Raw genomic sequence first — 25,989 nt, forward strand, 5'->3', positions numbered from 1 at the left:
CTCACAAAACAAACTGAGGGTTGCCGGGGGGAGGGGGTTTGGGAGAAGGGGGTGGGATTATGGACATTGGGGAGGGTATGTGATTTGGTGAGTGCTGTGAAGTGTGTAAACCTGGTGATTCACAGACCTGTACCCCTGGGGATAAAAATATATGTTTATAAAAATAAAAAATTAAAAAAAAAATTTTAGGTTATAATTTCTGGAGGTAAAAGCTGCCTATCACAGAGGCTACCTGATTTTATCTCACTTTTATTTATTTATTTACTATTTTATTTTATTTATTTTATTTACTATTAATTTACTATTTAATTCAATTTAATTTAAATTCAGTTTATTTAGGGGCGCCTGGGTGGCTCAGTGGGTTAAGCCGCTGCCTTCGGCTCGGGTCGTGATCTCAGGGTCCTGGGATCGAGTCCCGCATGGGGCTCTCTGCTCAGCAGAGAGCCTGCTTCCCTCTCTCTCTCTCTGCCTGCCTCTCCGACTACTTGTGATTTCTCTCTGTCAAATAAATAAATAAAAATCTTTAAAAAAAAAATAAATTCAGTTTATTTAAATTCAATTAACATACAATATATCATTAGTTTCAGAAGTAGTGTTGTTATTCAGTTGTGTTTATTTATTTTTTAAAGATTTATTTATTTGACAGAGAGAGATCACAAGTAGGCAGAGAGGCAGGCAGAGAGAGAGAGGAGGAAGCAGGCTTCCTGTCAAGCAAAGAGCCTGATGCGGGGCTTGATCTCATGACCTGAGCCAAAGGCAGAGGCTTTAACCCACTGAGCCACCCAGGCACCCCTCGGTTGTGTTTAATACCCAGTGCCCATCCCCCAGTTACCCCATTGCCCTCATCCACTGCTCCTCCAGCAACTCTGTTTGTTTCCTCAGTTTGTCTCCCTCACTGATTTCATCTTATTTTATTTTCCCCTCCCTTCCCCTATGAGTCTCTGTTTTGTTTCTTAAATTCCACATTTATCCCCCTTTTTAAAATGAAATGGAAACAACAACAAAAAAATGAAATAGCAGTTACTCTTTGGCTAGAGACAGAGCCTACCTAAAACTGATTTTGAAAAAGCATCTTCCCCTTGGCCAGATGTTGGTCTGTTGTAATCTGGAGTCCACCTTGACTCCTACTGTCTATACCTATAGCTTTGCTTGTACGTGTACCCAAGCTACACTGAAAGATCTCAGGTCACTGAAATTCTTTTCTTGTAACATTTTCCATTAGACATCACTGTCACTTGTAACTGATTTGAACTAAAGTTGAATTACGGTCTTTTAAAACTTATAATTTATTTTTATGCCTGTTACTGTGGAGTCTTCCAATGATATGGCCCTGTGTTTAAGGTCCATCTCTTTAGGGACGCCTGGGTGGCTCAGGGAGTTAAGTCTCTGCCCTCGGCTCAGGTCATGATCTCAGGGTCCTGGGACCTTGCCAATTTCATGATCTCAGGGATAGAGCCTGCATCTGGCTCTCTGATCAGTGGGGAGCCTGCTTCCCCGCCCCCACCCCCGACTGCCTCTCTGCCTGCTTGTGATCTCTCTGTCAAATAAATAAATAAAATCTTAAAAAAAAAAAAAAGGTCCATCTCTTTAATTGGCTCTAAGTTCCCTGAGGTTGGGGCTATGTCAGTTTGGGCTCCAGGCTGAATCACTGGTAACAGGACACAGAAGATGCACTGCCCCAATACGTGTACTGTATGTAATATATACATGGTATTAGAATTATATGTAAACTAAATTTGCATCAGGTCATATAGTTTTGTCATCTTCTATTTAATAATCATCACCTGAGGAAGGGACGCCTGGCTGGCTCGGTAGAGCATGCAACTCTCGATCTCAGGTTTGCGACTTCAAGCCCCACATTGGGTATGGAGCATATTTAAAATTAAAAAAAAAAGGGGGGGGGATGCCTGGGTGGCTCTGTCGATTAAGTGTCTGACTTCAGCTCAGGTCATAATCCCAGGGTCCTGGGACCGAGTGTCACATCGGGCTCCTTGCTTGGCAGGAAGCCCACATCTCTCTCTGCCTGCTACTCTCCTTGTGTGAGCTCTTTCTCTCTCTTCCTCTCTGATAAATAAAATCTTTAAAAATGAAATAAAATTAAAATTTATTTATTTATAAAGATTTTATTTATTTGACAGAGAGATCACAAGTAGGCAGAGAGATGGGGGTGGGGGGGTGGGCAATGAGGGAGCAGGTTCCCTGCTGAGCAGAGAGCCAGATCCTAGGACTCTGGGATCATGACCTGAGCTGAAGGCAGAGGCTTAACGCACTGAGCCACCCAGGCGCCCTAAAATTAAATTTTAAAAATTAAAAAAATAATAATCATCCACTGGTAGAAATTTTGGTTGTTTGCAGCACTTTACTTTTCTAAGTTTTTGTACACATTTCTGATTATTTCCTTAAATTCTTAAATTGGAACATTACTTTATGAGGCATTGATGCTTTTGAGTTTCCTAAACTTCTAGGAAAGAAGTTCCTAGCACTAAGGTATTGGGGGTACCAATTTGACAAGGAAACATATTTCATTTTTCTTATTTTCTTTTCGTTATCTTATTGTGTAAGGTATTTGTATGGTTCAATGTAAAAATGTTCCCCCTGCCCTGGCACACTTTGAATTGCCTGGTCTTCACTTCCTGCTCAACCCAGACAATATGGGTTTTTTTCTCCCACTCCAAATACTTCTTTCCCTGGAGGACAAAAGGCAGATAGTGCACCTCAGACCTAATGATAGTTACATTCTTCTACCATGGGCTACTCAAATCTCCGTGCCTGAAGAAAGACCCGTAATTATCATTTGTCGATTTGGGGCAAGTGATCTAGAATAGGGATCCTCCTCCTCTGTGTTTTCGGGAGGTGAGTGTGTAAGGGCCCCTGGAGAGCTCCTCGGCACCCTTTCCCCTACAGTCACCGCAGTGCTGGAATTCTCAGGGAAAAACTGGAGGTCTTCCTCTCCAGAATAGGCCACAAAACCAACTCTTCCCCATGACTTCCCGTGGAAATGAGTGGGTTTCCCCTCAGAGGACTGGTAGCTATCCATGCCTTGGATATACTACAAAATAACACCCTGGGATAAAGGGAGAACAATGTTAGGGGAAATCAACCACCTCTGGCTGGGTCCCCTCAGACCCACAGAACTAGACCTATCCTTTGGGACCTCAGTTCCTGGCCTGTCACATCTCCACTTCCGTCAGGATGGAAGCTGCTCTTTCCACTTGCTTACTTATCTCGCTGCTCATAGCCGAGAGGAGCTCTTCCTCTGGAAATCTCTCCTCAGGTCCTCATTTCTGAGAAAGGTGACCTGACAGCACTTGTCTTCCTTTTACCATATAGTAATATTTTATTGTCTGTTATCCCTTCACTCCCAAACTGGAAGCTCTGAGAAGAAAATGATTATGTTTGTCGTCATCAAAGCCTAGCACAGTACATGCCAAGAGTGGACACTTCAGAAATGTTGAATGAATTGTACTTGAAAACTGAAGGACTGATTAAAGCTTTTCATAATAGTTTTAAGAAATGAAATTCACCTTTAAAGTGTACAAATCAGTGCACAGTCACGGAATCGTCCAGTTGTCACCCTTCTCTGAGACCAAGGGGTCTGAGGATCAAGGTAGTGACAACCAATGCTGTGGGCGACAGTAACAGAGGCAGAATACCTGCAAGGGTTAAGGCCTAAGTAATACACCTTCCAGGAGAGTGAACATGAAAATTTGCTGGCGTAGGATAGGGGGTAAAGGGTGGACATCTTTCAGAAAATCCAGATAACTTTACTGTACACCTTGAAGTCTGTGGAGAGGTTTACAAAGGGCTGTGCAAGAAAGAAGGAACCTGCCAGACAAGCCAGAAAGAGAAGCGGGAGGAGGAAGGGATGAAGGTTTCAGGAATGTGATTTCCAAGCTAAAAAATCCTCTTCAGCTTGCAGGAGAAAATCTGAGGAGTGAAGGAACACCAAGGGCGGGCGGTCCCACTCAGCCTGCTGCCGCCATGAGCACATGGGTGAGACTCTACAAGGACTAGGCATGGAGAACTCTCATTGTCCCCTTTGGCCCAACACCAAGATGGTGGAGAGAACTGACATGTTTACAGTGTCAAGTCTTTCTGTGTAAGGACATAGTATGGCTTTCTATTAATTTAGATTTTTGTCAATATCGTTCAAAAAGCTTATCATTTTATCCATAAAGGCCTGCATACCTATTGTTAAATTTATTCTCAAGTACTTTATATTTTTGTTGCTATGGCAAATGGTATATTTTTATTAAAATGTTTATCACAACATAACAAAGTGCACAGATCAAGTGTACACCTTGACTTCATATATGTATATGTTCATGCTACCAAATGGCAAGCTATTTTTAAATATTTATTTATTTGTTTGTTTGATAGAGAAAGAAGGCATGTGTGTGGGGAGTGGGGCAGAGAGGGAGAGAGAAGCTTTCAAAAAGACTCCCCATTGAATGCAGGGCTAGTCCTCACAACCCTGAGATCATGACCTGAGCTGAAATCAAGAGTCACACCCTTAACTGACTGAGCCACCCAGGTGCCCCTCAAATGGCAAATATATATTTTTAAGATTTTATCTATTTGACAGACAGATCACAAGTAGGCAGACAGGCAGAGAGAGAGAGAGGAGGAAGTAGGCTCCTTGCTGAGCAGAGAGCCAGACAGATATGGGGCTAGATCCCAGGACCCTGAGATCATCACCTGAGTTGAAGGCAGAGGCTTTAACCCACTGAGCCACCCAGGCGCCCCAAATGGCAAATATTTTTTAAAAGTTACACTTGCTGATGGTTGCTGATGCTAGAAATGCAATAGATTTCGTATACTGATTTTTTTGCTATTTTGATTTTATACTCAGCAACCTTGCTAAATTCACTTACCAACTTTATCTCGATTTTCTTTTCGGGTTGCTACCCACAGAATTATATCATCCACAAATACTGATATTCTTGTTTTCCAATGCTTATATATTTGTTGCTGTTTGTTGGGCTGGCTAAACTCCTTGCATTGACTAGGGTTATTGAGAGCAAGCAGTCTTGGCTTGTTTCTCATATTAAGAGAAATGCTTTCAACATTCCACCATTATTATGATGTGTGCTGTAGGATTTTTGAGGATGTCCTTTATCAGTTTATGAGATGTTCTTTATCATCAGCAGATGTTGAGTATTTTGAGTAGTTTTTAATGCATCAATTGACATGAGTAAACTGTTTCCCCTTTAATGTACTTATGGGTCCATATTTCTCCTAGTCTAATATTTCATTATAACTCTGAGAAATGTCTTTTGCTGTATTTCTTCTCTGTTCTCCCTCTTCGCCCATCCCAGAAGTTGTTGGTCTTCTTGTTTCCTCCCTCACTCCTCTTCTCTCTCTTTCTCTCTCTTATTTTCAAGCTCCAACTTTTTGTAGGTTTCCCAATCTATCAAAGGTTGGGGGATGACCACCTGGTTTTCAGACACTGTGTCTCCCCACAGTCTGCTCCTTCCACAAGCAGGTTTCAATCCAAGCACTGGAGTAGAAGATATGTGGCTTAAATTCCAGTTCTGTCAATCTCCAAAAATGCACCAAGACAGATTCGCCCCTGCCTTTTAGTCTCATCCATAAAATCCCATCTCATCTGCAGGTTGGTTGGAAACTCCGACGACCAAATGCAGTAGAACCTCCCTGCAAATTACTCACAGGTAAGGGTTTGGTGACTTTGACACTAAGATTGTCAGAGGTAGTGTGAGGTAACCTACAGCTTGGATATTGAAGCTAATGGAACCTAGATCCACTCCCAGGCAGCAGTGTGACCTTGTGCTTGTTACTTTCTAAACCTTTCTAATCCTTCCTCCTTCGTCCAGCCTGCAGAAAAAAAGATGCAGAACACTCGACACATAGTAAGAGCTCAGTGAATTTAGCAGTTATTAAGAGATATAATGCACGTGCACACAGCCTGAAAAACATCAAATATTCCATAAATATAAGCCATATGCCATCGGTGGGTTCGAGGCTCCGAAGGCCCGAAGTCAGCTCCCCAGCACCAGTATCAGAGCCCAGGTACCTAGTAGGTAGGGTGATGAAGGGGGACTGCAGAGAAAACTCCTCTGAGCCTCGAATCCCAACTGCCGGGCTTCCAGGAGCACCAGGCTGTAACTAAGCTCCCTAAGTTTGGTGGAAAAAAAAAAAAATGCCAAAATGACTGGGGAAGGAGCAGCTGCGGCCACTCTCACATTCGCGGGAGGGCTCCTGCTCTCGCTTTCTGGGAGCTTTCTCAGGAGTTTAAACCCGCAGAAACGCTCCGCACCACCAACCGCAATCACGACGAACCAGTCGAGAGTAACAAGCGCGCTCCCGGATGCAGTCGCTAGGCGGGGCTCGTCGCGTCCCGCCCCCGAACCGCGTCCCCGTTTGCGCACGCGTGATTCCTTTCCTCTAGCGCTCCGGCCCCCACACCAGCTAAGTTCGTGCGGCGCGTTCCAGGCACTTTTTTGACGCAAGGTGCGGCAGCTCGGAGCCGAGCGGAAGTGCGGCGCGACTACTGCTACAGGAGGGGAGGGTGATGGAGGTGGAAGCGAAGCCGGAAGTGTGACTAACCAGCTCGTCGCCCCGACGCCCGCGAAGCAGGAAGGAGAAGGAGCCCGCCTGGGCGGGTGTGGCCTCGGGAGGCGGAGGGCGCTGCGATTGGCCCTCGGCTGTGGCGACGGCGACGATTGGCCCTTGCGTGCGGAGGGAGGTGAGAAGGGTGGCGGCGGTTGGAATTCAAAAGTGGCGGGTGTGGCATCGGGATAGCCACCGGAGTCCGGAGCGCGCGTGCTTTGTGTCGCGAGCAGGTGAGAGAACGCGGGTGCCAGGAGCCCCGGCGCCGTGTCCTCTTCCATTGTGCTCTCCTGGAGCGTGTGGCACGGAACTGGACATGGAGCCGCAGGTGAGTAGAAGCCGCGTTGGGTCTCCTGCCCCCGATGCTGACGAGCCTCCTCGGCTCCCGGCCCGCCTTGGTCCTGCCTGTTTGGAGGGCGAAAGTCCGTGCGTCCCCGCACAGTGGATAGGACGGACGGAGAGGGCGGGAAGCAGCCCCAGGAAGTAGGAATGCATGACAGCCCGTCCTCCCCTCATTTCAGGGAGCCCCATACACCCTTCCACACTTTCATGTCTCTAGGATTTCCCATTTCGGATTCTCAGGCCTGCCTGGCTCCTACCTACTTCTCGGTTCCTACCCACGATTGCAGTGTGTGATTGAGAAAGGAGAGATCTGAGATTCCATCTGCCGCTGGGGAAATGGTACCTGAGGCCAAATCCCCGCTGAGGATCTTTCCAGTCCCCTCTCCTTGCTGTCGCTTTGGAGTGCTGGAAGGGATAGAGGGATTGGGATAATCTGAACGGAAGGACTCCTCATTCTCTCTCCTTCTCCAGGTTTTACAGAGATCTCTGCCCCCTGAGACTGGTTTGACTTAGTTTCTTCTCTTATCAGCGACCTACTGTGCCCCACAACCATCTGCAGCCTCCCCTCCCCAGTGGAGAGAGATGTGTGACAGCGAGAGTGTATTGACTTTTGGTGCCAGAAAAAGGCTCCTGTCTGGATTCTCTGTTTATTATTTACTATCAGATTTACCCAAAACAAGTTTCAACCTGAAGAGATGTTCTTTGTATTCTGACAGCTGAAGAGCAGAGCAGTATGATTGTAACATGTAAAATAATGGAAGCCTTCTCATGTTTACTGAGTACCTACTGTGTGCCAGGCACAGTTGTAGATACTTGGGATGCAACGATAAACAAGACTAATCCCTGTCATCTCTCTAGATGCCATTCTATGAGAAGCTGCCATTCTGTGGGGAGATGGGAAATGTGTCATGTTAAATAACTCTATTCTTGGTGCATATTTCTGCAGGCAGCAGGAAAAATAATGTCACCTCCTTTTTTTCCCCCTCCCTTTTTATTTGCATAGAAGCCTGTGGTCTGACTATATCACAGTTTAAGTGTTCCCCCACTGGTGGACTCTAGTTTCATTCCTTTAAAAACATATTGAGTCATGCCATATAGCAGACATTGTACTAGTTATATAGTTGTGAACAAAACAGATATGTTCTTATGCTCACAATCTAATGTAAGGAAAGACAATAAACCAATAAACTAAAATTTAAAACACCAGGGCATCAAATTGTTCCAGAGTTTTCTCTATAGGGATGCACTGTAAACATCCTTGAGTATATCTCATGGTATCTGGAATCTCTTCATGTTGTTTCTTACAACTTCATGTGAATCTGCAATGAGTTTTAAATGAAAAGTTTAATTAGGAAACAAGAATAGGGGCGCCTAGGTGGCTCGATCCATTAAATGACCCACTCTTCGTTTCGGCTCAGGTCATGATCTCATGGGTCATGAGATCAAACCCCATGTAGGGCTCTGCACTCAGTGGGGAGTCTGCTTGAAGATTTTCTTCCTCTGCCCCTCCCCCTACTCAAGTGCACTCTCTGTCTCTCCAGTAATTTTTTTTTTAAAGATTTTATTTACTTATTTGACAGCACACAAGTAGGAGAGAGCAGCAAAGGGAGAGAGAGAAAAGCAGGCTTCCGTTGAGGAGGGAGGAGCCCAATGTGGGGCTCGATCCCAAGACTCCGGGATTGTGACCCCAGCCGAAGGCAGATGCTCAACTGACTGAGCCATTTAGGAGCCCCAAATAAATTAAAAAAAAAAAGAAAAACCAGCCCTTCCTCCTGTTCTCTTGGTTGTTGGAAATGTGGCAGGCATCATTGGAATCAGCCTGGACTCCTCCATCTCCCTCACTGCCTGCCCTCTACCTATCCTCACCACCTCACCAGGCCAGCTCCTAGTTAGATCAATACTTGGTTTCCAGTAATCCAGCCCTCTCTCAAATGGATTTTTACTTAGCCCTCAAGCTCCTAAAACAGCCCCTCTCGGCTGAGTTCCATGAAAATTAAGCTCTATGCATCTTTTATATCTAATGAATTAACTTCTCTCTTATGCTTCTAGAATGGCAAGAGGTGTATACATCTTTGGGAGAATTGAGAAAGTGGATCATTTTTTGAAGAGCTTAAATTTTCTGGTACTCTAGTTTGGAAAGAATACTCTATAAATTTACTTCTGGGAGAGCAGGGATTTTGTTCATTACTCTCACCCCAGCTTCTAGAACAGTGTCTGGTACAGAGCAGTCTTGCAACAAATCTTAGTGCAACAAATCCTTGTTGGATGAAGGAAGAAAGGAATGATACATTCTTTCTGCCTGTCATACCCCTCATCTACTTCCATTCATTCCTTATGTTGCTATTTTGGTATAAATCTAGTCTTACTATTCTGAAAAAATCATCAAGGTCCCTCTTGCCTTCAGTAAATGCTAGACTCTTCATGGCATGCTGACTTCCACAATCCCTTCCCTTCATCTCCCCACTTCCCATGCATACTCCATGTGTCAGCTAAACCGAACGACTTGACATTCCTTGCGTGCATCCCTCCTTGCTTTCTGCCTGGGATGCTCTTCCTTGGCCCAAGCTCCTTGGCTAACTCTTTTTCATCTTCAAGGTTTTGCCTTAAAAGACCTTTTAGAAGTATTTTCTGTCACTCTCCCCTCTGAACTACGTGCTCAACCCCTCCTTTGGGCACTTTTTATGGTAGCTGTCAGTAAAGTTTTAATAATCTCTTTAAATGCTTCTCTTCCCCATTTTTTCATGAGTATTTTGGAGGCAGGGATCACATCTATTACTCCCCAACCCAGATCATTTTCTGGCACATAACAGGGCACTAAGTAAATATTGAATGAATGAAGTAAGCCAGACACTGGCCTTGGAATTAAAAGTTAACTATAGTGAAGATCAGAAGTTGAACAGTCTACATAGTGCTGTCCTGATGGTGGGATCAGAGATGGTTTTAGCACTGAGAAGTTCTGTGTCCTCAGAAACCTGTTAGTCCTGTGCAATCTAGAATGGTTGTTCACCCTAGACAGGAGTAGCCATGAAATGGACATAATCTCCAGGCACCAAATTGAGGTGTAGGAGCGGGTCTGTCTTTCCCAATGCCCTCCCCCACCCCCGACACACACCTCCACTTTGGTGATCTCCATACTGGGTCATGCTGCTTCTTAGTCTTCTCTATGTAAGTCAGCTTACTTACAACTCATTATTTTTTATAAGTAGGCTCTTTTGTATATTTTTCCTGTGCCTGATCAAAAACTGTTATCTGGTTTTCCACATAAACGAGACTAAAGCCTAAACTCCCCCTTAGCCTGGCATCAAAGTCCTATGGGTCAATATAGTCCAGCAGTTAAACACATGGCCTCCAGAACCAGACTGTCTGGATTCTAACTGTGGCTCTGCCTTTTACTCACTGATGACCTTAGACAAGCTATTCTACCTCTCAGTGCTTTCCTTCCCTCATCTGCAAAATGAGGCTAATAATAGCTCCTCCTCAGTGGGCTGCTGTATGGATTAAGTTGATACAGAGGAAGCATTTAAAACAAATTCTAAAATGTTACCCACTTGAAGCGCCTGGGTGGCTCAGTCGGTTGAGCATCAGACTCTTAATTTCAGCTTAGGTCATGATCTCAGGGTCATGAGATTGAGCCCCACATGGGGCTCGGACTGGGTGTAGAACCTGTGTAAACTCTCTCTCTCTCCCTCTCTAAAAATAATTTAAAAAAAAAGTAAAATATTACTTGCTCCTCCCATCTAGTCTTTAGCCTTATGGGTCATCCGCTCTCTCTTAGTTATGATTCTCCATTGCAGCTGAAAGAGCCTGTTGGTTTCCCAGCCATATCATGTGTGTGTTTGAGGTTTTGCCATCTGAAAAAAGTGTCCATTTCTCTGTGCTTGTTTATGTATTTATTTAAGGTTTTTATTTATTTATTTGACAGATACAGCGAGAGAGGAAACACAAGCAGGGGGAGTGGGAGAGAGAGAAGCAGGCTTCCTGCTGAGCTGGGGGCCCAAGGCGGGACTCAATCCCAGGACCCTGGGATCATGACTCGAGCTAAAGGCAGACATTCAATGACTGAGCCACCCAGGCACCCCATCTCTGTGCTTGTTTAAGTACTACACTTGGGGTGCCTGAGTGGCTGAGTCAGTTAAGTGTCTGCCTTTGTTATGATCCCAGGGTTCTGGGATTGAGCCTGGTATTAGGCTCCTTCCTCAGCGGGGAGCCTGCTTCCCCCACTCCCTCTGTCTGCCACTCTCCCTCATGTACATGCACTCTCTGTCAAATAAATATTTTTTAAAAAAATAAGTACTACCCTTAAAGTTAGCTGAAGTCCAGCATCTGTCCAACTTTTTCCTTAGAGCTTTCTCCCACTTTTGCATTATGTCCCGCTTCTCTCTGTGCCTTTTCACTGGCACATGATCTGTTGGCCTCGGTTTGTGCACAAGAGGTCCTTAGTCAGTGCTTGTTGGTGGTTGAGAATTAGGCTAGGGGACCAAAGAAGGGAGTTCTTGGGACATTTGGACTCTAGGGTGTGTCTGAAGAGTCTCTCTTTTCTCAGCAGAGGTCCCCCTTGTTGGAAGTGAGGGGGAACGTAGAGCTGAAGAGGCCCCTGGTCAAGGCTCCTTCTCGCCTGCCTCTCCCGGGAACCAGGTTTAAGAGGGGACCTGACCGGATGGAGGATGCCTTGGAGCCAGAGAAGGTGAGCTGGGTGTGGAAAAGCTTTGAGTGTGTGTGTGTCTAACCCAATCAGGGAGAGTAAATGGACCCCATTCTTGTCTGTCTCCAGAAAAGGACACGAGGACTGGACACAGTGACCAAAATTGCCACGTCACACCCCAGACCACCAGCCCTCACTGTGAGGCCACAGACACAAAGCCAGACCACAGGTGGGTTCTAGCAGTTGGCAGAAACCAAGGGCATAGAAGTCCAGTGCTCTTCAGATCTCTTATTTCTTGTCTTCTAATTTTAGCTTATTTTGAATAGGTCATAGGTCTCACTTGTTTCAAAATTCCAAAGACACAAGGCGTACCTGGGTAGCTCAGTGGGTTAAGCATCTGACTCTTGATTTTGCCTCAAGTCATGATCTTAGGATCATGAGATGGAACCCCAAATCAGGCTTTACTATGGTGTGGAGCCCCCTTGGGATTCTCTCTCCCTCTCCTTCTGCAACACCCCCCACCTCCAAATTCCAAAAGTACAGTCATTACACAGTGGAAAGTCTCCCTCCTACCCCTGTCCCCCAGCCACTCAGTTCCCCTCCCCAGGAGCATTCTGCGGATGTTCTATCCCTTCCACTGCGTTGTGTGGGCGTTCAAGCAAATCTGGACATGTTCTCCAATATTTTTTTAATATATATAAATGGTAATGCACTTGACACATGGCTCTGCCCCCTGTTCTTTTTGCTTATCTTGGTGTCCTTTTTTTTTTTTTTTTTTTTTAAGATTTTGTTTATGTATTTGAGAGAGAGAGACAGAGAGTGTGAGTGAGAGAAGAGTGAGCAGCAGTGGGGGGCAGGAAGGGCAAAGGGAGAGAGAGAAGCAGGTTTCCCTCTGAGCTGGTAGCCCGATGTAGAGCTCCATGTGGGGCTGGAGCCCAGGACCCTGGGAATATGACATGAGCTGAAGGCAGATGCTTAACTGACTGAGCCACTCAGGTGCCCCTTTCTTCGTGTCTCGAGTAATATCTGCCCTGGGAAAGATATCTTCAGAAGCTGGCCAGTCTTCAGGGAAGAGGGAAGTTATCTTATTTCTAATCCTCAGAAAAAAGCAACTTCTCTGCACCTGGCCCAGCCAGAGTTCATGTCCCCCTGAGACTGATTGTCTACTTTGTTCTCTCCCATCTCCCAATAGCTCCCAAAGTTCCCAAGAAGACAGGACCCCGCTGTTCCACAACTATAGGCACAGGTAATAGTTCTTCAGAGCTGGGGTTGAGGGGAGATCTGGGGTATATGTAAAGGGAGATGATGGAGGGAGAAGGACAGTGGTGCTGTGATTCCTTAAGTTAACTCCCCGATTCTCTAGTGTTGAAGAAACAGAAACCAGACCCTGCCGTTCCTGCCCAGAAGCCTGGAGGTAGGTGCTAAGCATAACCACTGGGTGAGAAGCTGGGATAGGGAAGAGAGGAGGTGGTGAGCATCCAAAAAAATTCATTTGGGTCCTTACCTGTCTGGAGGGCAAAGAGGTGTTGCAGCAGGTGTGGAGGCCTTAAAGGCTGGGAGGGAGGAGAGATGGAAAGCCACGGCCTCCCTGACCTTTTTCCTTTCTGTGCCCATCTTAGCAGCTGCCCCTCCCACGCTGGGAGGGAAGAAACCCACCAAACGTCCAGCCTGGGACTTAAAGGGTCAGTTATGTGACCTAAATGCCGAGCTGAAGTGCTGCCGGGAGAGGACTCAGACACTGAACCAGGAGAACCAGCAACTGCAGGACCAGCTCAAGGAGGCCCAGCAACAGGCCAGGGTCCTGGGGGCAGAGTGCAGGACACTGGAAGGGGAGTTGGCCAGGGTGCAAGCCCAGGCTGAGCAGGGCCAGCAGGAGCTGGGGAACCTCAGGGCCCGTGTCCTGGAGCTGGAAGAGCAGCTGGGCACACAGCAGGGCTTGGTGCAAGAGCTCCAGAAAGAACAAGTGGGATTACAGGAGGAGCGAAGGGGACTGGCTGCCCGGCTGGAGGAGCAGGAGGTAAGGGCCACCTTCTCACCAAACGCCAACTCTCCTTTCTGGGTTACCCTGAAGTCACTTTGGGCTTGGAGTACCTGGCCACCTCTTTCCAGCAGTATTCCTCTGTCCTTCTCCACCCCTGCCCACTTCTCTGACTATATTTTGCCTTCAGCCCCACTTCTCCCTACCCTGACTGTTTTCGTAGCAAGCCCCCTCCCCATCTGTGTCTCCCCTAGTCCTTCATCTCCTCCTCTGTCTCTTTGTTTGCTGATCAGAAACCCCCACAGTGTTTTCTCTTCCTCTTCTCATGTCTGTTTGCCTACTTGGTGAACACCAAATAGATGGAATTACTTGCAGTTTCTCAAATGATTCAATCTTCTCTTCAGGACGTGCGAGTGTACGTCCCTCTTTGTGGAAAATTCTTCCTGTTCTCCGTCTTTTCTTTGGTTTATTCTGATACTCTTAGGCATCAGCTTAACTACCATTGTCCCTGTGACCCTTTTGGGGATCCCGTAACACTCCCTAATCTGATACCATGATTCCTACTTTTCTTACCTCTTTCCCTAGCAGACTGTGAAGTCCTTGGGGACAGGGACCACCCTGGCTCCACCCCCCGCCTCATCATTACTTATCCTTATGCTTCGCTATGTCTCACCCTCTGTGTCCATTCCGTTCTGGACAGAGGAGGCTGCAGGCGTCGGAAGTGGCTCTGTCGGGCAGCCAAGCGGAGGTGGCATCTCTGCGACAGGAGGCTGCCACCCAGGCGACCTTACTGGTGGCACAAGGAGAACGTCTCCATGGGCTAGAGATGGAGCGCCGGCGACTGCACAACCAGCTGCAGGAACTCAAAGGCAATATCCGTGTGTTCTGCCGGGTGCGCCCTGTCCTTCCGGGGGAGCCCACCCCATCCCCGGGCTTCCTCCTGTTTCCCTCTGGCCCCGGTGGGTCCTCGGATACTCCAACCCGCCTCAGCATCTCCCGGTCTGACGAGCGTCGTGGGACCCTGAGTGGGACGCCAGCCCCCACCACCCGCCACGACTTCTCCTTTGACCGGGTTTTTCCACCCGGGAGCGGGCAGGACCAAGTGTTTGAGGAGATCGCCATGCTTGTCCAGTCAGCCCTGGATGGCTACCCAGTATGCATCTTTGCCTACGGCCAGACAGGCAGTGGCAAGACCTTCACCATGGAGGGCGGGCCTGGGGGAGAGCCCCAGGTGGAGGGCCTGATCCCTCGGGCCCTGCGGCACCTTTTCTCCGTGGCCCAGGAGCTGGGCGGCCAGGGCTGGACCTACAGCTTTGTGGCAAGCTACGTAGAGATCTACAATGAGACTGTCCGAGACCTGCTGGCCACGGGGACCCGGAAGGGCCAGGGCAGTGAGTGTGAGATTCGCCGGGCAGGGCCGGGGAGTGAGGAACTTACTGTCACCAATGCCCGATATGTTCCTGTCTCCTGTGAGAAAGAGGTAAGCCCCAAAGGGCACTGGGACTGGAGAAGTGGGGAGGAGTGTTCAGGGTGGCCCAGGATACAGGTGGAAGGGGGAGGGGACAGGAGAGAGTGGAAGGGTGGGCGAAGAAGAGTAGGTCTTGTAGGTGGGTCGACACATCAGTTCTGGCCAGTAGGCTGTAAGGTCAATCTGTCTGCCTTAGGGAACAAGGGGGTGGAGTGACGCACCTGCCAAGGGCTTCCTGGCCCCTGCCGAGGGCTTCCTGGCCCCTTCCGGCTGCCTCTCAGGTCCCATTTCCTGCTGCTACTCTTGCTCAGCTCACTCTAGCCATGCTGGCCTCCTGGCTGTTCCCCAGCCATCTCATCAGCAGTCTCCTATTGGGGCCTTTGCCTGAATGTTCCTCTCCTCCAATGGCTTGCCCCCCTCACTGCCTTCAGAGTTTAAGGCACTGAAGCTGTCCCTGGCCATCCTGTCGAAAATTGCAACCCTCACCTTACCTTCACACTCCTTACTCCTCAGTACTCTTAGCCATAGCAGTACGTTATACTGCGTCATTCTGTCTCTTCACTGGCTAGAAAGAAATCTTCAAGAGGGCAGGCGCTGACTCTGGTTCATTGCTACCAACATAGCTGTATGCTGACCCCCTGCTTGCTTTTGCCCCTTGCTGCTCCTATCCCCAGGTGGAGGCCCTGCTCCAGCTGGCCCGCCAGAACCGGGCAGTGGCCCGCACGTCCCAAAACGAGAGATCATCACGTAGTCACAGTGTGTTCCAGCTACAGATCTCTGGGGAGCATGCTGGACGAGGCCTGCAGTGTGCGGCTCCCCTCAGCCTTGTGGACCTGGCTGGGAGTGAGCGGTTAGACCCTGGCTTAGCCCTTGGCCCTGGGGAACGGGAACGCCTTCGGGAAACACAAGCCATTAACAGCAGCCTATCCACCCTGGGGCTGGTCATCATGGCCTTGAGTAACAAGGTGGGAATGGGGATGGGGGGCCGGTAGGACCTGGGGTAAATTGAGACTGCTCATGCCTAACCCTGTCCTATCCTAATCACCTGTCTCCCTCAACCCTCTAGGAGTCCCACGTTCCTTACCGGAACAGCAAGCTCACCTACCTGCTGCAGAACTCTCTGGGTGGCAGTGCTAAGATGTGAGTGAAAGGGACAGATAGAGCAGTTGGGTGGAGACTGCGAGGCTGGGGTCAGGGGCGGGAAAGAGGCAACAGTGTCCACCCAGCCACTGATGCTGGGGTTTGGCCCCCTCTCCTCTCTCCACAGGCTCATGTTCGTGAACATTTCCCCCCTAGAAGAGAACGTCTCTGAGTCCCTCAACTCCCTACGCTTTGCCTCCAAGGTGCAGTTACCACCAAGCCCAGGCACCGTTAGGACACCTGGGTGGTTGTAGATGTCTTTATTCTGACCCTTTAGGAGCCCATTCAGCCCTTCAGGCCAAGGGCACATTCATCTGGAAAGGATTGCCAGGCATCTGGGGCGCCACCTCTCTAGATCCATTTTTAGCTATTGGGTCTTGAGGTTTTTTAATTTTTAAAAATAGGTAGTTAAAGAGGTAAAAAATGAAGTTTTACCACTACCCCTGTGCTTCCCATTCCCCCCACCAGTCCTGGTAGAGGTAGTCGTTTTTAACATTTAACATTTTACTTTTTTTTCAGTGTTTCTTCTTGCAAATAGAAACAATATGCATGTGCTTATTCCCTCCTTATACGGAAGCCGTCTCTCTCTCTCTTTTCATATATGTATGTTGTTCTGTACTGTGTTCTGCTTAACAAGACAGCCCTGAGATTACTCCCCACCAGCACACAGAGATCGTCCATTATTTTTATGTCAACCTGGGACTGCACTCTGTGGCTGCACCAAAGTTTATCCACCAGTTCCCTCTACTGGACACTTGGATTGTTTCCACCCTTTTTTCTATTATAAACAAGACCAAGTTAACTAACCTTGTCCATACACGTCATTTTGTATTTGTGTAGTTCCATCTAAGTAGGAAAGCTTCTTAGCAGTGGGATCGCTGGATCAGAAGAGACTTAGTTGCAGGTTCCTGGGTGGCTCAGTCAGTTCAGTGTCCATCTCTCAATTTCAATTCAGGTCATGATCTCAGTGTTGTGAGGTCAAGCCCCATGTTGCATGGAGCCCACTTAAGATTCTGTCCCTCCCCCTCTGCCCCCCTGCCCTGTGCATGCACACAGTCTCTCTCTCAAAAAAAGAGAGAGGGGCACATGGGTGGCTCAGTTGCTTAAGCGTCTGCCTTTGGCTCGGGTCATGATCCCAGGGTCCTGGGATTGAACCCTGCACTGGGCTCCCTGTTCCTCGGGGAGTCTACTTCTCCCTCTCCAACAGCTGTTTTGCCTCTCCCTCTACTTGTGCTCTCTCTCTCTCTCTCTGTCAAATAAATAAATAAAATCTTAAAAAAGAGAGAAAGAGAGAGACTTAGATGTTTTTCAGAGCATTCCAAGTAGTATGAAGTCAGGCTCCAAAACCCACTTAAACATTAAGTGGAGGGAAGGCATGCCCTGAATTCTCTAGGAGACTAATGCTTCTGCCACTACAGTTTCTTTACTCTCTGTCTCTGGAGGATAATTTTTCCCTCTGACTACTCCTTTCTTGAGGGTATAGCCCTTTGGTGGGTTCTGGCTTTATTCAGCATCTCTGGTCAGGTGTGCCCTTCTGCTGTACCTACGCTTCCCCGCAGTGAGCATCTGTTGCTGCCAAGGAAGTAGTCTGTTCCCTTGGTACCTTGCCCTGGGCTTCTGTTTTCATCAGGATTCCCCTGGCTATCTTGCAAGTTCAATTATATCAACATCATTAACAGCCAACAGCATAAACTCTTTAGTATCCTAAAGTTATTGCGTTATTAAATTTCTCCTGATTGTCTCAGAAATGTCTTGAATATATTAGGCTTGTCCCAATCCGGCTCAAAGCAAGGGGCACCCATTCATCTTGTCGAAATGTCTTACATTTCTTTTAATCCGTAATAATCTCACCTCTTTTATGGTATTTATTTGTTGAAGAAATAGGGTCATTTATCCTGTAGAATATACCATATTCTGGATTTTGGCTGGTTGCTTCCTCCTTCTTCCAAACTTTTTGTTATCTAGTCGATTTAAGGGCTTGATCAGATTAGAATCAGGCTTATATTTCTTGACAAGAAAACTTAGTACCGTATACTTTCTATTGCATCAGGAGGCCCCTAATATCCAATTGTTTTACATTTAATGAAATAAAAATCAAATCACGGGATTTGGGTGTTACCAGCTTGTTACCATTTGAAAACTCCCTATTGAGTTAGTGATTTCACTTAGTGATTTTATAGAACAATGATCACACCTACATGTATTATTTCATTAGGGAGCTTAATTTTCTCTAACTTTACATTTATTAGTCTTGTCTCTTTTATAAAGAACTTTCCCTTGCCGTGTATTTGGTTACTCTGAAATCCAGTCTGTATAGGAAAAGCAAGGTAAATGCTAGATTGTTTATCAATTTTCAGTCTTAGAAGTTGGTATTTTGGCAGCTTCCAAAGGTGACCAAGTGAGTTTTTATCTGGGGGTTGTTACTTTACAGATGTTATGGATTTGATATATATCCTTTGTAGTCATTATTCTTTCTGATGCTCAAATTGCCCCATCTTTGGCCAGTGGGAGCTGTTTTTGGTTGGCTCCTGTGTCCTTTAGACAGGACTCAGTAGTCTTTTTTTTTTTTTTTTTTTAAATTTTTTTTCAGCGTAACGTTTTTTTTTTTTTTTCCCCCACCCCCCACTCCCCCCCATCCGTCCCCTCTCTACTACCCCCCACCTAGTTCCCCCAACCTCCCACCCCCCGCCCCTTCAAAACCCTCAGATTGTTTTTCAGAGTCTATAGTCTCTCATGGCTCACTTCCCCTTCCAATTACCCTCAACTCCCTTCTCCTCTCCATCTCCCCTTGTCCTCCATGCTATTTGTTATGCTCCACAAATAAGTGAAACCATGTAATTGACTCTCTCTGCTTGATTTATTTCACTCAGCATAATCTCTTCCAGTCCCGTCCATGTTGCTACAAAAGTTGGGTATTCATCCCCCAGTAGTCTTTTTTTTCTAGATTGATCTTGTACATATCCTGCCTAGACTTGGGAGCATTTATGTTCCAAGGAGACTTAGTTCTTAAATGAGTGTTATTCATGTTTTGTCTAACTTATTCACCGGTAAGTGGTGGGAGAGCCTGGGGTCTCTGGGCTACGGTAATGGATACTCCATCTCTCTCTGCTCCTGTGTGTGACTTCTATCCCTTCTCAAGCAGGCCTCTTCACCTCCTCCAGACCTGGTGTGGTTAGTGGGCATAGACCTAACCTTACCTGAGACCAGCCTGAACCTGCCTTTAGAGCCCTTGTTTCAGTATTTTCTGAGGGCAGCCCCAATATTGGGAGTGGGAGACAATCTTGGAGAAAACCGTTATTTTGGTTATTCAGAAAACCTTTTTATCCTGTCTAAACCCTCTGCCCGCAGGTGAACCAGTGTGTTATTGGTACGGCCCAGGCCAACAGGAAATGAAGACAGATCCAGATCCTACATGTGTGTTTCGGGGTGGGGTGGGACGGCTGAGGGATGCTTTGTTGGGGGGGAGGGGCTCTGTGTGACCTGGGTCTATCAAATAAAGAACAGTTTTTTGTTGTTTTTTTTTCTTTAAATAAAGGTTTTATTAGCGATGGCCCATATCTGTAAAAATGGAAACTATGGATCTACTCTGCCAAGTATTTGTTTTTTGCAGAGCAAGGGCTTCACCTTTTCTCCCTATGAGGCCATCTCCTGGAATCTCGCCCAAGCCTCCCATACCACCCCCGCCCCCCAGTTGTCTTCCTCAAGGAGATGTGCCGCAGGCCACCCAGCCCCACTCGGGAGCGCTCCTCTCGTGGGTGTGGGAGAGTGGGGTGTGGAAGGGTGGGAACCCGAGCCCAGGGGCGGGGCCGGCGCGCCCTCCCACAAACTGCCGGCTCTTCCTCCCGCCCTTTCCCTGCCTTCCCGTTCGAACCGCCGGGGCCAGCCCGCCCGCTGCCTATTGGCTGGCTCTCGGCGGCGTTACCGCCTCGCTGCTAGCTCTCCCGGCCGGTGCACCCGCTCTGGAAGCGCTGGGCGGGATGCACGCCCGCTGACTCGCTCGCACCAACCGCTAACGGCCACCGCCCCATAAAGGAGGGACTCAATCTTCCCAGGTGCCGCGCGCGGAAGGGGTCACGCGTGCGCAGAAGCGCGGCCATGGTGTGGGGGGGGGCACTTGCCACGGGGAGGGCGGGGCCGGGGGCAAAGGCGGGAGGAGGGCGGGGCACTCGAGGGAGGAGGGCGAGGCGGGGGCGAGGGAAGGGTGAATGGAGGGCGGGGTCGTGAACTGGGGCCGGGGGGCGGGACTTGGAGTGACCATGGAGGTTGGGGGGGCAGTTAACGGATGTGGCATGGGGCGGGGGCCAGGCTGGAGGCAGGCTGCCGGGAAGGGGGGGATTCCCTCCTGCCCCGAGGGCGGGTCTCCCTCCGAGGAAGGGGCTGCGGGGATTCCCTCTCCCTCTGGGCCTTGACTTCCCACCCGCCCCATACACGGAGAGGCCACCACTCGCTCGGCGCCCTCCAGGCCCTTTGGAGGTGAGGGAGGTGGGGTGAGGTGGTGCCCGCCCCCCCCACCGGCTCCTCCTTCCCCCCAGTCCTCCCCTCCCACCACCCTCCCCCCGAGCCGGTTTGTCCCTCCCCTCCACTCCCCTCCTTCCCTCCGCCGCCTCCTCCTGCCGCTGCCGCTGCTTTGGCTGCTGCGTCATACGCCCCAGAGCTGCCGGGACGGAGGGGCTGGGCCTGGGGACCCCCCGGCCCTTGCCTGCCCGCCCTCCGACGCCCAGACGTGCCCTCCCCGCGCGGGGGGTTCGCCTCGGTCTCTCGCGTCTGCCTCTGCCCGGCTCCCGGCGGCCCCAGCTGTCACTGGTAAGGAGGCGGCGGGAGGCGCCCGTGGGGTGGGGGGGTGCAGGGAGCCGGGGGTCGGCGCGCAGGGCGCGGGCGGGAGAGCCTCGCCGCCAAGGCATCTGTTAGCGCTGGGCGGACTCAAGTCCCCTCTCGGACTCGCCGTCATGGGGAGTAGAGACCGGGACTGGGACACGCCCCCCTCCCGGGGCACTCAGGGAAGTTATCTAACCCGGGGGCAGGGAGCCCCGTATTTGAGGGTGACCTGACATAACCTGGCGTCAGGATGATTGTTCTGAATGAGACACGCGGGCCCAGGGAGGCAGCCGTTTCTATTCTGGAAAACATTTCCAGAAAAGCTTCCAAAACGCATCTCTGGGTAGCAGAGCACCCCAATTATGATACCTCCAAACTGGAGAAGGTGACAGTAGAAGCTGAATGGTAACCTTTGCTTCTGCAATCATCATTTCTCCAAAACCTCAAGGCCAGGATATAGTACCCCAGGGGAGCTCTGGAAGCTGGGAAACTATAGAGAACTAGGTTGGGGAATGTGGTGGGGGGTGTTAGGGAGAGGAGAGCCAGTCATCAGAGTTGGAAAAGCTGGAGTCAAGAAGCTTGGGAGGGGTGCTGTGTGGTTTCCTATCAAGGTGTCTCAGATGTGGAGACTGGAACCATGGTTACTTGAATCCTTGAGGCAAAGAAAAATGGGGAGTTGCTCAACATTCATAACCTTCTCCCATCCCACTTCTGGCTAGGCCCCCCCCAGGATGCAATGGCACAGCCCCCCCGGCTGAGCCGCTCTGGTGCCCCCCCACTTTGGGACCCAGCCTCCCCTGCTCCCACCTCAGGCCCCAGGCCTCGTCTTTGGGAGGGTCAAGATGTGCTGGCCAGGTGGACGGATGGGCTGCTATACTTGGGGACCATCAAGAAGGTAAGGGATTTGATCTCTGACCTATTATCTTTCCCCCATTCTCCTTATGGAGTTCTGATTCCTGCGTCGTCGATCTCTGACCTATTATCTTTCCCCCATTCTCCTTATGGAGTTCTGATTCCTGCGTCGTCCCCTGTGCTCATCCATTCCAGGTGGACAGTGCTCGGGAGGTGTGTCTGGTCCAGTTTGAGGATGATTCCCAGTTTCTGGTTCTATGGAAAGACATTAGCCCCGGTGAGACCCTCGAGTCCCAAGCCTGTGCATGCCATGAAAAGCAGAAACCTGGCATGGGGGATGGAAAGGGGGCTTAAGGATAGGCCCCACAACACTGTGTTCCCTCACAGCTGCCCTCCCCGGGGAGGAACTTCTCTGCTGTGTCTGTCGCTCTGAGACTGTGGGCCCTGGGAACCGGCTGGTCAGCTGTGAGAAGTGTCGCCACGGTGAGAGGGCAGGACACCTGAATGGTCCAGCTTGCTGAGCCTTCCAGGCTGCCTCTCAAGTCTTCCCTCCACCACTGGTCCTTATGCTACCTGTCCTGGCTGAGTCCCCAAGCCACTTGCTCTGGGCCAGTCTCAACTCTATAACCTCACTCCCTTCCAGCACAGGGGGAAACAGCCATGGAATGGGGAGGTGTGAGGTTTATAGACAGAGGGTGGTTTAGATACACCCTTTTCTAACCATAAGACCTCCCCAAACCCTTAGGAGTCTGTCCCCTAACCTGTAAAATAAGGGTAATTCACCCACTACAACCAGATCATGGTCAAGGATGAAATGAGGTGGCTGAGACCCCTCCTGTCCCAGTTGCTAGCACCATCAATATTATTGTTATTCAGCTTATCACCAGGACTGCCACGTTCCAAGGGCCCCCGCTCCTGGAGAAGGAGAAGGCACATCTTGGGTCTGCCGCCAGTGCGTCTTCGCCATTGCCACCAAGGTAAGTCACTTTCCTGTGGGAGCCTCCCATCCACAGCCTCTCCCAAGCCTTTCTGTGCACCCCCCCCCTGCACCCCTCTGAAGCAGGTTGTCCATTTCCTGTCTGCAGAGGGGGGGTGCACTGAAGAAGGGCCCCTATGCGCGGGCCATGCTGGGCATGAAGCTGTCACTGCCATACGGACTAAAGGGGCTAGACTGGGACGCTGGACATCTGAGCAACCGGCAGCAGAGCTACTGTTACTGTGGTGGCCCCGGGGAGTGAGTAATGATGGATGGGGGGCAGCGGGGCTTTAGGGAAGGAGTGATGGCAGTGCGGGTAGGGGAAGCCCAGGGAACGAAGGAGGAAGAACAGGATGAGGGGAATGCTGAAGAGGACAGAAGGAGGTGGTGCAGAGGGCATGGGGTGCCTCAGGTGGGGGCAGTGTCTGGAAGTCACGAGGCCTGTGCCACCCCTCAGGTGGAACCTGAAGATGCTGCAGTGCCGGAGCTGCCTGCAGTGGTTCCACGAGGCCTGCACCCAGTGTCTGAGCAAGCCCCTCCTCTACGGGGACAGGTGAGCCAGGAGCGCGGCCTCTGCTCCATTTTCTCCCCAGCCTCTGAAGCTTGATTCCCCTGCGCACCCCGTCCTTGTGAGTCCTCCATAGCCCGGTATGGTCTCCTGGCATAAGGTGTGTTCTCTCCTTCCCTCTTGCCCACTTCCAGGTTCTATGAGTTCGAATGCTGTGTGTGTCGGGGGGGCCCTGAGAAGGTCAGGCGGCTACAGCTTCGCTGGTAAGCTGACATGACCTCAGCATAGGTCCTCTCAGCAGCCCCAGGAGGTCACCCGGTGTGCCCCAGCCTCCCACCTCGGGACCCTCTAGGCTTTTGCAGTGCTGCCACAACCCTGACAACTTAATATTTCTTCAGGGTGGATGTGGCCCATCTTGTCCTCTATCACCTCAGCGTTTGCTGTAAGAAAAAATACTTTGATTTTGACCGGGAGATCCTTCCCTTCACTTCTGAGAATTGGGACAGTTTGCTCCTCGGGGAGGTAAGGGGTGGTGAAGCTTTGGGGGGTGGGGGGGGAACACAGAAGTATAAAAAAGGGGGGGGAAGGGAGAGGGACCACTGCTCCCCTGACCCCTTTTGCACCCCCCTTCCCCAGCTCTCAGACACTCCCAAGGGAGAACGTTCTTCCAAACTCCTCTCTGCTCTCAACAGCCACAAGGACCGGTGAGTTGGAGGGGGGCTCAGAAAGAGAGACAGATACAGAGGCCTGGGAGGAGAGGGGCTGCAGCTCCCCTGGAAGATCATTTTTGAAAAGCACTGAGTAATGGCATAGAGGGGCCCTTTATTACTGCACTGACCCTGTATCATTTCTCTCCTCACCCCAGTTTCATTTCAGGGAGGGAGATTAAGAAGAGGAAATGCTTGTTTGGTCTCCATGCTCGGATCCCTCCCCCTGTGGAGCCTGCTACTGAAGATGGAGCCCCCACCAGGTCACTGGTCCAGGGTGGATGGGGAAATCCTCAGGGTATTAATGGGGGAGGCATACCTATGGAGATGGGGAGGTCTTTGGGGTGTCCGGGAGGGGGCTGGGGGGATAAGGAGGCCTCTTACAGCTTCCCTTCAGGGCAGGGCCCTGGGGGAGGGGTCTCACGTCCCCTGGGGAAGCGCCGGAGGCCGGAGCCAGAGCCCCTGAGGAGGAGGCAGAAGGGGAAAATGGAGGAGCTGGGGCCACCCTCAGCAGTGCGCAATCAGCCCGAGCCCCAGGAGCAAAGGGAGCGGGCTCGTCTGCAGAGGGCACTGCAGGTACAGGGGCAGGGGGATCCCCATGAAGCCAAATGGTGGTGTGGGAAGGAATCAAGGGTTATCTCTTAGTGCTCTGCTCCTTCTTTTAGGCCTCAGTGTCTCCACCACCCCCCAGCCCTAACCAGAGTTACCAGGGCAGCAGCGGCTACAACTTCCGGCCCACAGATGCCCGCTGCCTGCCCAGGTCAGTGTTCCTTCACCCTCCAACCAGTTGCATACCCCTAGAATCTCTCTTCCAATTTTCTACATCCTCTGGACTTTCTTACCCAGAATTGTTTTCCATCTCCCCCTTGGCTACTGACTTCTTATCCTAGAGACTTTCAGAACCAATGTCTGATCCCTAATATTCTAGGGCTGGGGATGCGTTGGGGCTGTTTGAGCTCTGCTCTTCTCAGTGGGAGAGGGTCCTCTTCCCCTGCTTCAGGTCCTGACTTTCCCCTCCCCAACCCCAGCAGTCCCATCCGGATGTTCGCTTCCTTCCACCCCTCTGCCAGCACCGCAGGGACCTCTGGGGATGGTGAACCCCCAGACAGGTGAGATTCTTCCCCTTTACCTGTGCCACCCGTCTTCTTCATGTCTGTGCTCTTAAGTTCCTCAGTCTCTAACCCGATTTCTTTGTGCCTCTGATCCAAACAGAATCCTTATCTGCATCGGACTCACAACTGCCTTCTCTCCCTAGGTCACCCCTGGAACTTCACATTGGTTTCCCCACAGACATCCCTAAAAGTGCCCCCCCACTCGATGACTGCCTCATCGTCCTCAGTCCCAGTCCCCTCCCCAGGTCTTCCTAGACGCTCAGCACCCCCTTCTCCCCTGTGCCATAGTTTGTCTCCTGGGACTGGGGGAGGAGTCCGAGGTGGGGTTGGCTACCTGTCCCGAGGGGACCCTGTCCGGGTCCTTGCTCGGAGAGTACGGCCTGATGGTTCTGTGCAGTACCTGGTTGAGTGGGGAGGTGGGGGCATCTTCTAAACAACCTGCCTCTGCCTACCTCCCCATTCACACACACCGGCACTTTCATACCCTGACCTCTGACCTCACCTACAGCTGGGATGTACCTGGGGAGGTGCGGGGGATAGTTCTCCCTACTGCCCAGGCTGGAATCCAGGTGGGAGTTTGGGGAAGAGGCTCTCTCTTCTCTACTCCCTTCCCGATTCCTGACCCTTACCCCATCCCTCTTCCCATTTCCTTTGATGTTATTTTGTTACAGCTTTTTAAATATTTTTTAAAATTATTTAACCCCTGGGGATGGAGACTTGAGGAGGGAGGGGGGGATGATAAAGGATCCCGGACTCTGTATGATTGAAATAAAGGTAAATAAACAGATCTAGCAGCCCTGGGTCATTCTGGAAGATGAGAACACAGCGACTAGCGCACTTTTAGTCTTCCCAACCAAATTCACACACCTGACAAGGAAA

The 25,989-nt window shown here is 50.1% G+C and overlaps 2 protein-coding genes across 4 annotated transcripts; both read left to right on the forward strand.

The window, feature by feature from the left end:
* The first annotated feature begins 6,718 nt into the window (after nt 1–6,718).
* KIFC1 (kinesin family member C1) lies at nt 6,719–19,683 on the forward strand. 3 transcript variants are annotated; one of them, XM_059400021.1, is made up of 11 exons: nt 6,719–6,898; nt 11,456–11,596; nt 11,684–11,783; nt 12,747–12,800; nt 12,918–12,968; nt 13,174–13,571; nt 14,233–15,012; nt 15,675–15,965; nt 16,067–16,140; nt 16,268–16,343; nt 19,489–19,673. In XM_059400021.1, exons 1-11 carry the CDS (start codon nt 6,887–6,889, stop codon nt 19,531–19,533), a joined length of 2,022 nt encoding a protein of 673 aa, XP_059256004.1. In that variant the 5' UTR covers nt 6,719–6,886; the 3' UTR covers nt 19,534–19,673. The 3 variants fall into 3 exon arrangements, with proteins under 3 accessions (XP_059256004.1, XP_059256002.1, XP_059256003.1); XM_059400019.1 differs by having other exon boundaries at nt 6,790–6,898; nt 13,177–13,571; nt 19,489–19,674; XM_059400020.1 differs by lacking the exon at nt 15,675–15,965 and having other exon boundaries at nt 6,790–6,898; nt 19,489–19,683.
* Nucleotides 19,684–20,366: 683 nt separating this feature from the next.
* Nucleotides 20,367–25,897, forward strand: PHF1 (PHD finger protein 1). The gene is given in 16 exon segments (XM_059400023.1): nt 20,367–20,943; nt 21,675–21,850; nt 22,003–22,084; nt 22,195–22,290; nt 22,684–22,784; nt 22,893–23,041; nt 23,241–23,336; nt 23,486–23,554; nt 23,690–23,813; nt 23,928–23,995; nt 24,157–24,261; nt 24,385–24,574; nt 24,664–24,758; nt 25,027–25,107; nt 25,254–25,305; nt 25,307–25,897. Coding segments are annotated over 15 exon segments (1,704 nt in total). The 5' UTR covers nt 20,367–20,943; nt 21,675–21,691; the 3' UTR covers nt 25,544–25,897.
* The last annotated feature ends 92 nt before the right edge of the window (nt 25,898–25,989 follow it).

Source organism: Mustela nigripes, chromosome 5 (assembly GCF_022355385.1).
Source record: "Mustela nigripes isolate SB6536 chromosome 5, MUSNIG.SB6536, whole genome shotgun sequence".
Classification (NCBI taxonomy): Eukaryota; Metazoa; Chordata; class Mammalia; order Carnivora; family Mustelidae; genus Mustela; species Mustela nigripes.

Excerpts from the sequence above, each read along its gene's own strand:
- KIFC1 (XM_059400021.1), top strand. Across the intron at positions 12,801-12,917 it reads TTCCACAACTATAGGCACAG|TGTTGAAGAAACAGAAACCA; the intron begins GTAATAGTTCTT and ends CCGATTCTCTAG. Across the intron at positions 15,966-16,066 it reads TCATGGCCTTGAGTAACAAG|GAGTCCCACGTTCCTTACCG; the intron begins GTGGGAATGGGG and ends TCAACCCTCTAG.